The 16180-nt window shown below is 46.3% G+C and overlaps 1 protein-coding gene across 1 annotated transcript in view; it reads left to right on the plus strand.

Moving 5' to 3' along the window:
- The window catches only part of LOC143925509 (cytochrome P450 2K1-like), a 35408-nt gene extending 29623 nt beyond the window's left edge, over positions 1 to 5785 (plus strand). The window contains exons 8-9 of the mRNA XM_077450009.1: positions 4963 to 5104; positions 5509 to 5785. Of these exons, the coding sequence (XP_077306135.1) occupies positions 4963 to 5104; positions 5509 to 5696 (330 nt within the window). The 3' untranslated portion in view covers positions 5697 to 5785. The remainder of the gene's footprint in view (positions 1 to 4962; positions 5105 to 5508) is intronic.
- Positions 5786 to 16180: the final 10395 nt, after the last annotated feature.

The raw sequence follows: 16180 nt of genomic DNA on the forward strand, positions 1-16180 counted from the left end.
CTTCAGGATGGGACAGAAAAGTAAGTCACTGCATGGAATTTTCACTTCTCAAGTTTCTAAGTGGTATGAGAAACCAGAAAGGGAATCAACCAAACAGTGTCCATCTGAAGAGACCAGAAATCTGGAAAAAAAATATAAACTTTTAAACTAATCATTCACAATACAAAATTGATCAACAATATATGAAATAAGAAGGCATGTCCAAACAAAAAAACATCTAGCAGAGAGGCACCTGATTTATGTAGTGAATGGTAGAGCTAATGTAGCTCATACAAATTATAATAAGGACAGCTGATGTCCTATCTACTGACTCTCATGCCGCGTACACACGATCAAACAACCGGGTGGAAAAGTCCGGCAAACTGAAGTCCGCCGGACAATCCCCCCGTGTGTAGGCTCCGGCATACTTTTTTGACCCAAAAGTACGGCGGACTTAGAAAGTAGTTTTGCACTCCAATCTTCCCGCCGGACTCGCATTTCGGCGGACAATCCGGCCTTGTGTGTGCCAGTCCGCCGTACTTTTGAAATTAACTGACTTTTCCCGCCCGGAGAAAAGTCCACTCATTTCGAGCGGGTCTCCAGGTAGGCGGGGCCCGCGAATGAGACGCCGCTGGCCCCGCCACCTGGTATGGACTTAAAGGGGAACCCCAACGGCGGAAAAAAACGGCGTGGGGGTCCCCCCCAAGTCCACAACAGACCCTTGTCCGAGCACGCTACCCGGCCAGCCAGGAAAGGAGGGGCGAGCGAGCGCCCCCCCCCCCTCCTGAGCCGTACCAGGCCACGTGCCCTCAACATGGGGGTGCCTTGGGGAAGGGGGGGGCGTGCGCCCCCCCCACCCCAAAGCACCTTGTCCCCATGTTGATGAGGACAAGGGCCTCTTCCCGACAACCCTGGCCGTTGGTTGTCGGGGTCTGCGGGCGAGGGGCTTATCGGAATCCGGGAGCCCCCTTTAATAAGGGGGCCCCCGGATACCGGCCCCCCACCCTATGTGAATGAGTATGGGGTACAATGTATCCCTACCCATTCACCTGTAAAATAAAGTGCAAAAAAAACACAACACACAAGATAAAATAATTTATTGCACAGTTCCGGGGGTTTTCCGTCTTCGGGGGTCTTCTCGCCCAGCATTCTTCTTCGTCGCCGCGGCCTCTTCTTCCGACTTCGGGGGTCTTGTCCCCCTCTTCGGTTCTTCTGCTGGGCCACCGCGCCTTCTTATAGCTCTTTTACACTTTTTTTACTTCTTCTTCTTCTTCTCCTTCTTCTCCTGGAGATGTTGACTCGAAGCTCTCTCCGGCTGCAATGCCAGGGACGCGCTGCGCGGGGACTTATATAGGGACAAGGGGCGGGGTCATCGGTTGATGTCACATGGGTTGATGTCACATGGCGACCCCGCCCCCTTACAATGTCACAGTCCCGGAGGATGCTGGGACTGTAGCCATGTGACATCAACCCATGTGACATCAACCCATGTGACATCAACCAATGACCCCGCGCCTTGTCCCTATATAAGTCACCGCACAGCGCGTCCCTGGCATTGCGGCCGGAGAGAGCTTCGAGTCAACATCTCCAGGAGAAGAAGGAGAAGAAGAAGAAGAACGGAAGGTGGCGGCGGTGGCGACAGAAGACCGGGCCACCGTCTGTAAAAGAGCTATAAGAAGGCGCGGTGGCCCGGCAGAAGAACCGAAGAGGGGGACAAGACCCCCGAAGTCGGAAGAAGAGGCCACGGCGACGAAGAAGAAGGCCGGGCTCCTCCACTAGCAAAAGAGCTAGAAGAAGATAGAGGAGGAGTCCGGCGAGAAGACCCCCGGAGCTGTGCAATAAATTATTTTATCTTGTGTGTTGTGTTTTTTTTGTACTTTATTTTACAGGTGAATGGGTAGGGGTACATTGTACCCCATACTCATTCACATAGGGTGGGGGGCCGGTATCCGGGGGCCCCCTTATTAAAGGGGGCTCCCGGATTCCGATAAGCCCCTCGCCCGCAGACCCCGACAACCAACGGCCAGGGTTGTCGGGAAGAGGCCCTTGTCCTCATCAACATGGGGACAAGGTGCTTTGGGGTGGGGGAGGCCGCGCGGCCCCCTCTTCCCCAAGGCACCCCCCATGTTGAGGGCACGCGGCCTGGTACGGCTCAGGAGGGGGGGGGGGCGCTCGCTCGCCCCTGCTTTCCTGGCCGGCCGGGTAGCGTGCTCGGACAAGGGTCTGTTGTGGACTTGGGGGGGACCCCCACGCCGATTTTTTGAAGCGTTGGGGTTCCCCTTTAAGTCCATACCAGGTGGCGGGGCCAGCGACGTCTCCTTCGCGGGCCCCGCCTACCTGGAGACCCGCTCGAAATGAGCGGACTTTTCTCCGGGCGGGAAAAGTCAGTTAATTTCAAAAGTACGACGGACTGGCACACACGGCCGGATTGTCCGCCGAAATGCGAGTCCGGCGGGAAGATTGGAGTGCAAAACTACTTTCTAAGTCTGCCGTACTTTCGGGTCAAAAAAGTATGCCGGAGGCTACACTCGGGGGGATTGTCCGGCGGACTTCAGTTTGCCGGACTTTTCCACCCGCTTGTTTGATCATGTGTACGCGGCAAAAGAGAGTTTGAATTACCAACACATTTCTCACTCCTGATTTTTTTTTTTTTAAAGAAAAAACAATTTCAACTCATTTTGTTTTCCTTTTGAAAAGTCACTTTTTCTGTAGCACAGCTAGCATATAAAACATTACATAGACTCCTCGATAAAATGCATATCAAATTTTTTGCATCTGGTATGGAATTTAAGGGGGTATTTCACACAAAGAAAAAAAATGTGTGAGGTCCCCCAGGAAATCCATACTAAACCCTTGTGGGACCCATATCCTGATCCATACAAGGCTACATGCCCTCAACATGGGGGAGTGCCCATGTTAGTGAAGACAAAGAGCTTTTCCCCACAACCATGACAGGTGGTTGTGGGGGTTTGTGGTCACAGGCCTTATCAGAATCCAGAAGTCCCCTTTATTAATCAACCCCCCCCCCCCATCCATGTCACCTTGAAATAAGAACACTCATACACTCATAACGTCCTTTAGTTTAAAAAAAATGCCCATCATTGTAAATTCATCATCAATCATAATGCAAGCCGCAAGCTGACTTGCCAAAAAAAACAAAAAAGACCCACCACACATGACTGATCCTAACACTACACAAAGCTGAATGAAAGATCTTTAAGCTGTCATCAGCTATAAAAAGAACGAGGCAGTGATTGTGGTGACATCATTGCCAAAATATGATTATGGCCATATTTAAGCGATGATTTAACTGCATTCCCCACCCATTTGCTTACGTAGCTGGAGATTCCTGGCCATGTAAGTAAATGGCACAGGTGACGTCAGTGGTTGGTAAGAACACACTGGCTACAAGCACCCACTTCTTCCTTAGTAACCATTGACAGCGAGAAGCTTTCTCAATCACCAATGCTAAATGCCCTAAATGTTCCTCGTTTGGATGAACATCTCAACAGCCAACTTGGCAACTAAGCTGTTTAAGCTATGCCTTCCACGCACAATGCTGTTTGAGAGAACCACATACCTAATTATATCTAATAATCCAAAACATATCTTTTAAATGGTTTATATGCATTAATGTGGAACTCTAGGGTAAACATTTTCTGTTTTGAATAGAGCAGGTAAGACCTAGAACCTTTTTTAGGCTATAATTGTTGTGTATGTGCCTCATGGGGAGATTTCCTGTCACATGCTTTTGTGTAACTTGAACTGAAAGGGAGAATATTTCTATGGGTCACAGCAACAAAAGATTCTCAGTTAGTAAAATGGGGAAGGTTTATAAAGTCAATTTTTTTGTTGCTAAATTGTGTCTCTGTTGGAGACAGCCAACAATCAAAACTTGAGATAGATTCTACAAAGGCCATGGAAACACCCATCAATACTAGTGTGCAAGTCCATTGATTTAACTCACAGTACCAAAAAAGGAGCAGAAACATGTGGGCAGGTGCATATCTACCATGAGGCAAACAAGGCATTTTTTTTGGGTGGGGGGGGGGGGGGGTGCCACCCCCCAGGTGACCATGCTGTAGCTAAATGACAGCTACAGTGCGGTCGTCGATTTCTGCGAGGGTGTCTATTGATGTCCTCCCAGACCCGCAGACCCTGGTTCCTGCTGCGATGTGCACTCGGCATGCTCTGTGATCGCTGTGTCCTTCAAACACAGTTGATTACAGATCCGAGTAAAGAGCCAATCACAGCAGCTCTTTACAACATGATCAGTTGTGTCCAATTACAGCTTATCACGATATGAACACACTTGCTGGTTATCAGCATTCCTTTCCTTTATGCTGTCACAACGTGAGGAGAGGAGAGAGCCAGTAACTGGCCAGTGTGAAAGCTGTCCTGATGATCAATGCATCCCTGACAGTGCCCATTAGTGCCCATCAGTGCTGCCAATTAGTGCCTCCTCATCAGTGCCACCTATTAATTCTCATCAGTGCCGCCTATCATTGCAGCTTCATCTGTGTCTCCTCATCAGTACCCACCAGTGCTGCTTCATACTCTGCCCTGCTGACCCCAGCTTCTGCCCCATTGACCACGTATGTAGCACTTGGACGAATCATGTCTCAGGGTCTGAGGAAGCTGCAGCTTTTTACTATGAATGGCTGCAGCTTCCTCATCAGACCCTGAGACAAGAATGGTATACCGTGGCTAGGCTGGGATAAATTTAGATGGAGGGGTACCCGATTTTTAATCTTGGCTAGGGGGTAACAAAATCAAAATACCCCACTGGGTGCAGGCTCATCTGCAACACTGGATTAGCACCCCACCTGGAAATATCAGACAGTGCATGTAGGTAAGTATATCTTGCTTCACAAGAAAAGAAGAAAAAACTTGCAGGATAGAGGTTAGAGGAGGTGGGTGTGCATGTTTTCCCTGGCAATGAGATTTCTTATTAACAACTGTACAATGTTGTTTTCCTTGTAGGATACAGAGGTCATTCCTTTCCTCACCTCTGTTTTGTATGACAAGACTCAATGGGAAACACCTTATGAGTTTAACCCAAATCACTTTTTGGATGAATCCAGAAAATTTGTAAAACGAGATGCATTTATGCCTTTTTCCACAGGTAGGTCACCAGGGCAGTATGAATAGATTTCCTTTGGTCACACATTGGGGACTACAGTTCAAATCACAGCATCTTCAAAAGTAAAACACCTTTACGCAGATGTTCATGGGGTTTCCATAACTGTACCCCATTGTTTTTTTTAAGGTTGCAATCCCATTGGGTTACTGCCAAATATTATTTTTGAGCACCTGATATGTATCTAGTAGCAGCAGTCCACATCACAGATCAGGTCTACCTAAAAAACTGACAGGCGGACTCAGTCAGTCTACCTGCATGAAAGGGGCCTGAGGGGCAGGCATACGTCTACCACAACACTTTATTCATAGATTTAGTACTACACCCTTCATTTTGAAACATTGTATAAGCCTAGATTATGTCATTCTGAGTTGACTTTGTACCCCCAGGAAAAAGAATGTGTGTTGGGGAAAGTTTAGCCAGAACTGAGCTTTTCCTGTTTTTTACTGGCCTTCTGCAAAGCTTCACGTTCTACCCACCTCCCGGAGTCTCCAGAGAAGATATAAATCTCAGACCTGGAACTGGATTTCTTTTATTACCTTTGCCACACTTATTATGTGCAAAACTCAACTACTAGTAAAGATCCACAACCATGAAGCAATGAGAAGTCCTAAAATACACACCAAAATGGATGAAGCTTCTAATAAAAGAGGATATGTACTAATTTCAAGGTTTAAAATAAACATGTAGATCAGCATACTGTAAATAAGCTGATCTAAAAGTTTTAAAAGCCTTGTTTGTTTGTACATTTGTTCATTAATGTGTACATAGGGTCAGCTATATTTGTTTAGTGCATATGTAGGCTCTGGTTCCTGGTTATTAGTTCTACTCTCTGCTTTGGTTTCTTAATCCATCTCCCAAAGCAAGTCTGCAACTAAGATGACCCATTGAAAGCAAAGACTTTTTCTTATACATTATATTACCAAAAGTATTGTGACGCCTGCCTTTTCACGCACATGAACTTTAATGGCATCCCAGTCTTAGTCTGTAGGGTTCAATATTGAGTTGGCTCACCCTTTGCAACTATAACAGCTTCAACTCTTCTGGGAAGGCTGGCCACAAGGTTTAGGAGTGTGTCTATGGAAATTTCTGACCATTCTTCCAGAAGGCATTTGTGAGGTCCGGCACTGATGTTGTGTGAGAAGGCCTGGCTCGCAATCTCCGCTCCAATTCATCCCAAAGGTGTTCTATTGGGTTGAGGTCAGGACTCTGTGCAGGCCAGTCAAGTTTCTCCACTGTAAACTCACTCATCTATGTCTTTATGGACCCTGCTTTGTGCATTGGTCCAAATCATTTGGTGGAGAGCAGATTATGGTGTGGGGTTGTTTTTCAGGGGTTGAGCTTGGCTCCTTCATTCCAGTGAAGGGAACTCTTAAGGCATCAGCATACCAAGACATTTTGGACAATTTCATGCTCCCATATTTGTGGGAACAGTTTGGGGATGGCCCCTTCCTGTTCAACATAACTGCGCACCAGTGCACAAATCAAGGTACATAAAGACATGGATGAGAGAGTTTGGGGTGGAGGAAATTGACTGGCCTGCACTTCAACCCAGTAGAACACCTTTGGGATGAATTCGAGTGGAGACTGCAAGCCAGGCCTTTTCATCCACATCAGTGCCTGACCTCACAAACGCGCTTCTGGAAGAATGGTCAAACATTCCCATAGACACACTCCTAAACCTTGTGGACAGCCTTCCCAGAAGAGTTGAAGCTGTTATAGCTGCAAAGGGTGGGCCAACTCAATATTGAACCCTACAGACTAAGACTGGGATGCCATTAAAGTTCTTGTGAGTGTAAAGGCAGGCACAGTGTTGCCAACCATATATTTTTACTGGCAGCCAGTAAAAAACAGGCACTTTTCTCCTGACAGTAAATGCCAGTAAGAGGAAAAGTTTGCCAGTAAAAAATATGGCTATGACGCTTGGCTCAGAACTGGGCATGTGCAGCTCGGGTCCAGAGCCAGCCAAGACCATCAAAGTGTCTGCTACAGTGTGTATCGGTGGGGGAGGCTGGTCTAGCGGAGGCAGTGCCTGAGCATTTTGTGTGATGTCATGGTGCAAGGGAGCCGAGCTGAGCGGTCAGAGCCTCATGTGCGGGTCTACGGGATGGGAGCAAAGCAAGCCGGGAGCGACACTGTCAGTGTTGTTTGGACTGGAGGGGACTGAAGGGACCACCTGGCGTGGAGAGAGAGTGTCACTGTGACTCAGGGGGGGACATGTTGCGTCAGTGATCTGTGCTGCTGCACACTGCTGTCAGTGTCATTATGAGAGTCAATTTCATGTGTGTGCCGCCCATTCTAATTTCCCGTCCCTGAGCCACTTACTTACTATATTGAAAATAAAATAAGAAATATGCTTTTTGCCTGAATAGCTTACCTTAAATCACATTGCGAATTGCATATTATACTTATTTGTAGCCCAAACACTGAAATTTGCACTTAAAACTGTAATTTTGTAACTTTTGGAAATGCCAGTAAAAGCTTGGCTGTGCCAGTAAATTGTGAGTGTCGTGTCAGTAATTTTCAATCTGGTAGATTGGCAACACTGGGCAGGCGTCCCAATACTTTTAGTAATATAGATATCCATTTATGAAGCAGTGGAAAATATCCACTGCTCAATTTTCTCCGGCATTCACAGAGGAGATCTCGCTCCTCTGAGTGACAGTTTATGAAGCAGTGTAGATTGATTCTCCTTTTATGAAGTGCAGTGATCTACAAATGCTTCAAACAGTGGAGAATGCCCCTTGATTTTGCAATCTCGTGAGACTTATGAGATTACAGAAGCAGAAATTCACCAAAACACTCAAGGTGTCCGTTTATTAAGCAGTGATAAATTATCACTGCTCAGTACACGGCAGACGGCCCACATCATGTTCATAAAATAAATAGTTCCCCTACATTATATATATATATATATATATATATATATATATATATATATATATACACATAAATATGACAGGGGGACATGGCTACTGTCTTGGGGGGTCAAAAATCTTCCGCCTTCCCCTGGGATTCTCTTCACTCCCCGATTCACCACCTCTGAGCTGGTGAATCGGGTAGGGTGAATTCTGACACAGATCGCCAGTGAAGTGCCGAGATCCCAGCTTTATAAACAGTCCGTTTCTGTGTCAGTCAATAACATCTTCTCAGTGTGTGGAGATAATGTTCTCCGCCGATCATCTCTGATTCATAAAACGTTTATGAGCTGAGCTCATCGGCGATCTTCGGGATCACTAGAGTTCACAGTTTCATACTTGTATCTGAAGTCTTTTCTCAACAGTTGAAACTTCTGAAACGCTGAAAGCTCCATCTAGCGGCTACATTTGCAAAGAGCAAGCTTGTAAAATTATAATAGACATATACAAATTACTTCAATTATACTGCAATCATTTTTTAAAATATGTATTCATTAAAAGATAAAAGATGTAGTAAAACATATTTTACCTTTAGCTAGAAAATGTAACACCAAGAAAATTTATCACTAGAAGGAAACACATTTCTCTACCAAATAATAGTCTTATGAACTGCTTGACATGTACTGTATCCCCTTTCTTGTCGGCTCAGCTGGTGTGAATAGATGGTTGTTAATTAGTTGCTGCCTGCCCACCGTCAAATTACGGTGCGGTTCTCATTCTGACAAGGAGAGCCGAACAGCGGCATCCCTTCACAGGAGACAGCTACACATGTAATCAGGGCACTAATCATCAGTGCCCTTATTACAATAGCGACACCAGTCTCACAAATCTGTGCCAGCGATGAGTGCCCACCAGTGCCAGCAATCAGTGCCCACCACTGCCAGCAATCAGTGCTCACCACTGCGCACAAGTGCCACCAATCAGTACCCATTAGAGAGGCCAGTCTGTGCTGGCTATCAGTCCCACCTATCAGTGCTGCCCATCAATGCCCATCAGTGCCCATCAGTACCGCCTATCTGCGCCATCTACCAGTGGCCCACCAGTGCCCACTAGTGCCACCTATCAGTGCCCACCAGTGGCACCTATCAGTGCCACCTATTAGTGCCCATCAGTGCCACCTATCAGTCTCATCAGTGCCACATATCAGTGCCCATAAGTGCAGCATATTAGTGCCTCCTCATCAGTGCCACCTAATCAGTGCCCATAAGTGCCGCCTCATCAGTGCCACCTCATCAATGCCCACCAGTTCAGCCTATCAGTGCCGCCTTATCAGAGCACATCAGTAAAGGAGAAAAATTACTTAATTACAAAATTAACTGACAGAAACTAAGTAAAAAAAAGTTTTATTCACATTTTTTGGTCTTTTTTTGTAAAAAATTAAATAAAAAATAGCAGTGATTAAATTCCACCAAAAGAAAGCTCTATTTGTGTGAAGAAAATGATAAAAATGTTATCTGGGTACAGTGTAGCATGACCGCACAATTGTTATTCAAAGTGCAACAGCGCTAAAAGCTGAAGGGGGTGTAAGTGCCCTGTAGGCAAGTGGTTAAGGAGTCAGCACCTACTGCCTCCTTAACAACTAGTGATTCATCTGCTCTTAGTGGAATTCTCTGTATGTAAACAAAAGAAGAGTTGACATTAAAAAAATAGAAAATAAAAAAACAGCATAGGGTCCCCCCAATCCATACCAGACCCTTTGGGTGATTCAACCAGTGACTCATGTGCTGTCAGTGGGATTCCCCGCTGACTTATGTGCTGTCCAGTGACTCATGTGCTGTCAGTGGGATTCCCCGCTGACTCATGTGCTGTCAGTGGGATTCCCTGCTGACAGCATAATGTAAACAGAAGAGCAGGCATTAAAAACACTGGGAAAAAAAACAACATAGCCCCCTGTTGGAATTGAACATGAATTAATGTTATATATCTGAAGTTTTTCTACACATCTGTTTATACAAGTAAGCTCAGCCATATTGACACTTGCAGTCCCACACGTTACATAGTTACATAGTTACATAGTTAGTCAGGTTGAAAAAAGACACAAGTCCATCCATACGTTTAAAAGGTATAGAGGAATGTGGCACCAAACAGAATCTGCATAGCAAAAGGAGTTATCTTCCGCCCACCTGGTGTGCACGAAGCTTCAAATAGATTGACGATGAAGATGGCCCAGGGCACATAGACTGAAATACTGTCCCCAGAAGCCAAGTATGGCAGGACAGTCAGTATATAAGGAGGACTGTCATGTGAACACTGATTGGTCCAAAGCAAATGGGACTGGCAGTAGGATGCGGTTTGGATGGTGTGTGATTGTAAAAAAGGGATTGTTCCAGGGAGCTCTGTCTCTCTCTCTGTTCACTGCAAAGAGCCTCTTATGAGGCTGGGTTTCTGCTAAGCTGATGATTCGGCCATCTTGAGGCCTACTCTGGGTGATGGCTCCGGCCTAAACCTCATGGTGAAGGCCCTCTCCTGGTCTGAGCCTAGCCTATGCAGCAAAGCCTCAGGGAGGACCATGTGATAAGTATCTTTCATATTCTTGTATTATATGTTCTGAATTGTAAGCTTTTGTGATATTGTAATGTCTTTTTAATACTTTATGTTAGCTTTCCTAATTTCTTGGGAAATAAATAAGATAGTGTTTTACTAGCAGCAGTGAGTGTGTTTTCATAAGTAACTTTATATCAGTGTGACTAGTAGGGTTTTATAAACTAGATAACTATGGGAAGAGACAGGGTAATAGTAGTTTGTAGAGTACTGAATGCCCTTCACCCCCCCCCCCCCATTCAAACCCATTTTAGGGGAGCCCTATGCCAATTTTTTACATTTCAAAATCCATACCAGACCCTTATCCAAGCATGCAGCCTGAGGTAGGCCAGCAAGGCCATCTTTAACATTGATTGGACCCTGGGCAAACATCTTCTTTGGCCCTTGTCCCCCCTGCAAATTCACTCTTCACCCCAACATCCCAAAAAACAAACACACATATAGACGAAAAAACTTTAATAATGTTAACATAGACATATCAAACCCTGGTTACACCCCTCAGTGAATTTAGACCTTCGTACATAACAAAATGGGAGAGAGATCTGGGAATACAGCTGTCAGAGAGACAAGTGGATTGAATATTTATTTTCAGATACAAAATGTTGCTATGTGCAAACCAACAGGAATCAGGATATAAAGTCCTATCACGCTTGTATTACACCCCAGTCAGGTTACATAGGATGTTCCCCCAGAGTTCGGACCGCTGTTGGAGGTGTAGAGAGGAGATGGGCAGTCTCCTCCACATCTTCTGGTCCTGCAGGCTCCTGACCCCATAATGGACAGAGGTCCACCGTATTCTACAAAAGTTCTCAGAGAGGGATCTTCCTTATCCATCACCACGATCTACTGGGCAAAGCATGCATGAAATCCATCATTCACACACTGTTCACGGCAGCAAAAAGTTGCATTCCTCTTTTGTGGCCACTGATAGAGGCCTCAGGGAGCAATTCCTCAAAAAATGCTATTACTGGCTCAAATTTTTCTACTCTGAGGAGTATGCGAGGTTGACAACATAAGTGAAGGGGGTCCAGGTCCCCCTCAGTAGGTGTGGCAGCATTTGGAGGGGCTGGAGGACGGGCAAATCCCTCCCTTCTATTCCCCTTCCCACTCCAGCCTTCCCTCTCCTTTCCCTGTTTATATCCTACCAGCTAGACCAGGCATGTCCAAAGTCCGGCCCGCGGGCCAATTGCGGCCCGCGGCCCGGTTTTGAACGGCCCGCCTGGTTATTTGGACATACATATCTTTTGTGGCCCCCGACGATCTCCCAGCGCCGGGGCCACAAAAGATATATATCAGCCGTCACTAAAATGGCAGTCCGAGTCCGGACCGAGCATCGCTTCTGCCCGGACCGCCATGCCGCCAGTGTAGCAAGCGACAGCAATCACTGGTTTGCTGGGACCGCGGGTTTCCCCAGCAACCAGTGACGCTGCGCGCATGCGCCCGCCCCCTGCTCCTGGCCGCGTCTCTCGGAGCTGAAGAGACACGGGCAGTAGGGGTGTGACGTCACGTGCGCGCCCCGCCCCCCTGCTGCCCGCGGTTCCCGGGTCCTGGATCTCATCACGAGGCAGCTTCAGTTGTGCCCACACTCCTGCTGCAGTTAAGGTATGTGGGCACATTAGTTATCCATTAGTGATCAGTGTTGTGCACACTGTTGGGCATATTTTAAGGGGCTTTTTTTTGTAAAGGGCACGCTGATGGGAAAATTTTATGTTAAAGGACACTCTGATGGGCACATTTTATTTTAAGGGGCACGCTGATGGATATATTTTTTATGTGCACACTGATGGGCATGTTTTGTTAAGGTGCCCCTTAACAAAATATGCCCATTGATGTGCACATTAAAAATATACCCATCAGCGTGTCCCTTAAAATAAAATGTGCCCATCAGAGTTCCCTTTAACATAAAATTTTCCCATCAACGTGCCCCTTAACATAAAATAAGGGTCACGCTGATGGGCACCTTTTATGTTAAGGGGTAATCCGATGGACAAATTTTATTTTACGGGGCACGTTGATGGGTATATTTTTAATGTGCACATCGATGGGCATATTTTGTTAAGGGGCACGCTGATGGGTACAACAAAATGTGCCCTACAAAATATGCCCATCGATGTGCACATTAAAAATATACTCATCAGCATGCCCCTTAAAATAAAAATTGTCCATCAGAATGCCTCCTAACATAATAGGTGCCCATCAGTGTGACCCTTATTTCATGTTAAGGGGCACGCTGATGGGCAGATTTTATTTTAAGAGCAACACTGATAGGTACATTTTATATTAAAAGGGGCACTTTGATGGGCAAATTTTAAGTTAAGGGGCATGTTTTGTTGTGTCCATCAGAGTGCCCCTTAATATAAAATGTGCCTATCAGCATGACACTTATTTTATGTTAAGGGAAATCCTGATGTGCACATTTTATGTTAAGGGGCACTGTGATGGGGACACCTGATGTAAAGGGGCACTGTGATGGGGACACCTGATGTAAAGGGGCACTGTGATGGGGACACCTGATGTAAAGGGGCACTGTGATGGGGACACCTGATGTAAAGGGGCACTGTGATGGGGACACCTGATGTAAAGGGGCACTGTGATGGGGACACCTGATGTAAAGGGGCACTGTGATGGGGACACCTGATGTAAAGGGGCACTGTGATGGGGACACCAGATTTAACTTGACAATAAATATTGTTGAAATGCTAAGGAAATTGTACATTTCTCATGTTTTTGATAGATATACAGTTACTACAATATTTCTGAGTCGTAGCACAGACTTGAGATTCGGACCTCGGCCCAAAGAAAATTTTGGCGACCGGACCTCCTTTAATTTGAATTCATTACCCCTGATATATATGCTTCGGAAGGTACAGGGAGGACAGGACCGAGCGCCGTACACAGGAGAATTTCCTGTTTACGGGCGGCCTCTGTAATAGGAAGTCCTTCTCCTGCACTGCCATTGGACGACTTTTCTGTCCATCAAAGGAGGCGGGACTTTCTATTAAAGAAGCCGCCGTGTAAACAGGAGATTCTCCTTTGGCGCTCGTCAGTGCATTCCTGGCAATGGTGCTGTGTTCCTGGCAATGGTGCTGCGTTCCTGGCAATGGTGCTGCGTTCCTGGCAATGGTGCTGCGTTCCTGGCAATGGTGAGGCATTTGGGGAGGCATTCCTGGCAATGGTGAGGCATTTGGGGAGGCATTCCTGGCAATGGTGCTGCGTCCCAGGCAATGGTGCTGCGTCCCTGGCAATGGTGCTGCGTTCCTGGCAATGGTGAGGCATTTGAGGAGGCATTCCTGGCAATGGTGAGGCATTTGGGGAGGCATTCCTGGCAATGGTGAGGCATTTGGGGAGGCATTCCTGGCAATGGTGCTGCGTCCCAGGCAATGGTGCTGCGTCCCTGGCAATGGTGCTGCGTCCCTGGCAATGGTGAGTCATTCCTGGCAATGGTGAGGCATTTGGGGAGGCATTCCTGGCAATGGTGCTGCGTCCCTGGCAATGGTGCTGCGTCCCTGGCAATGGTGGGGGAATTCCTGGCTATGGTGGGGGCATTCCTGGCTATGGTGGGGGGCATTCCTGGCTATGGGGGGGGCATTCCTGGCTATGGTGGGGGGCATTCCTGGCTGTGGTGGGTCTGCAGATGTGCACTGATTAGGCTGCATTGGTGGGCACTGACCATTATTTTGCTTCACAGTTCTTTATTTAAACATTTTTTTTTCCTGAAACTTCCCTCTTAAAGTGAAGGTGTGTGTTATACGCCAATTAATACAGTATGTACAAATACGCCCAAGCTCAATTCTTCCCACACACAGCCACAAAGGCAAGAGAATTCTTGTTGGGCAATGTATTAGTGCTCGAACGAACACACTTAGACCGAATTTTAACGATTCAAAGAATGTCAGGCAAAATGGTCGGCCCTCGCGCATGTTCACTTCATCAAATCCGGCCCTCTTTGAAAAAAGTTTGGACACCCCTGAGCTAGACCTAACTCTCTCTCCCCTATGCTCCTCTCCCCCCTCTCCTATTCACTCTCCTCCCACTATCTTTCTCTCTTAAATTTTACAAAAAAAAAGATGGCCAACCTATTGGTTGTCCTCAAACTATCCAATACTTACCAAAGAAACAGATCTCCACCACAAGGGACACAAGGAGCTCCCTAATCAAGTGTCTGGGGACCCAGACTGAAAACAAGGAAACGTCGAACCAAGGTAGATCAGGTCATAATATTCATATGCTTTGAAATGTCGAGTTATGCAGATGTTGAAAACAACAAATGTTTTTTGTCCTTTGTACCAAAGTATGACAATTGCTATCTTCATGTTATTTCACAAATAAAGAATTAAAAAAAAATAATAATAATAATGTTAACATAGAGAACTGTTCCACACTCACTGATTGGTCCAGGCTCACTGATTGGTTGCTACAGGTTACTGCACATCCTTGCTACTCACTAATTGGTTGCTAGATGTTACTGCACATCATTACAGCTCACTGATTGGTTGCTCAAGGTTACAGCACATCATTACAGCTCACTGATTAGTTACTGGAGGTTACAGCAATCATCTTACTGTCGGCACACCATGGACTGGGGAGGTGAAAAACCTAGGAAAAATTTACTAGAACGTGTTGTTGGCAATGAGCAGAACAGAGCACACACAGCTATAAAAGATAAATGAGTACAGGTAGGAACAGAGCCCCATGTGAGCAGGAACCCCCAAGAATGGGCTGCCAGGAAGAAATGAGTAGTCATGCCACCTGCAGTAGAATACCATCCAGGAATAGAGAAGTCATATAGGACAAGTGAAACTTACACAAAGTTTGTACTCCCAGTGCAGTTCATTATTGGGTGTCTAGAGGCAGCCAGTACCTCCCTCTCCTCCTCCGTCACCTTCTTTCCCCACTGAAAGCTCAACACACACAAGTCAGTGCAACCCTGGCCATACACAGTGGCACTCCAGAGCCCCACTCTGCTATCTGCTGCTGATTGGGCAGGACTCTGTAGACTTCAAGGGTGGAGGCTGCATTTGTTGTGTGTGTGGGGCTGGAAAGTCAGGAAAACTATTTTCAGGCACAATGGGCAGCAGCTTTGGGCCCCGCATCAATTACCGGGTCCGGGGCAGCTGCCCCTTTTGCCCTGCATTAAAGACAGGCCAGGAAAAGGGGGGAAAGCAAACAGCACCCTCTCCGAACTTGCGAGGTCAGATAATCAGACTAAATCAGAAAAGTAAAAAGTATGTTTTCAAAATATTTTCTAAAAACAGGAAATAGGGTGGCAGTGCTCCAATGAGGTTTCTGGAAAGGGGATAGCGGGCATCTCAGAGGTTTCAAAATTTTCCCTTGTACATTTTATGTATATTCTCTTTCAAAATTTGAAAGCCTATTTACACAAGCAGTGTCTTTCTATGACAAGTAGGGATGGGCTGAATGACCCCCTGTTCGGTTCACACCATAACTTTAGAACAACGTAAAAGTTTGAACAGAATAACCAACCCCATTGAAGTTTATGGCACTTGAATTGGAAAAATCAAAAGTGCCCATTTTGAAGGCTTTCATGCAAGTAATTTGGCAGACAATGGTTATGGGAGTGCGGGTATTGCCCCAGAGGGAA

Source organism: Lithobates pipiens, unplaced genomic scaffold, assembly GCF_037356315.1.
Source record: "Lithobates pipiens isolate NorthernLeopardFrog02 unplaced genomic scaffold, aLitPip1_a1.2 Scaffold_22, whole genome shotgun sequence".
In the NCBI taxonomy this organism is placed as follows: Eukaryota; Metazoa; Chordata; class Amphibia; order Anura; family Ranidae; genus Lithobates; species Lithobates pipiens.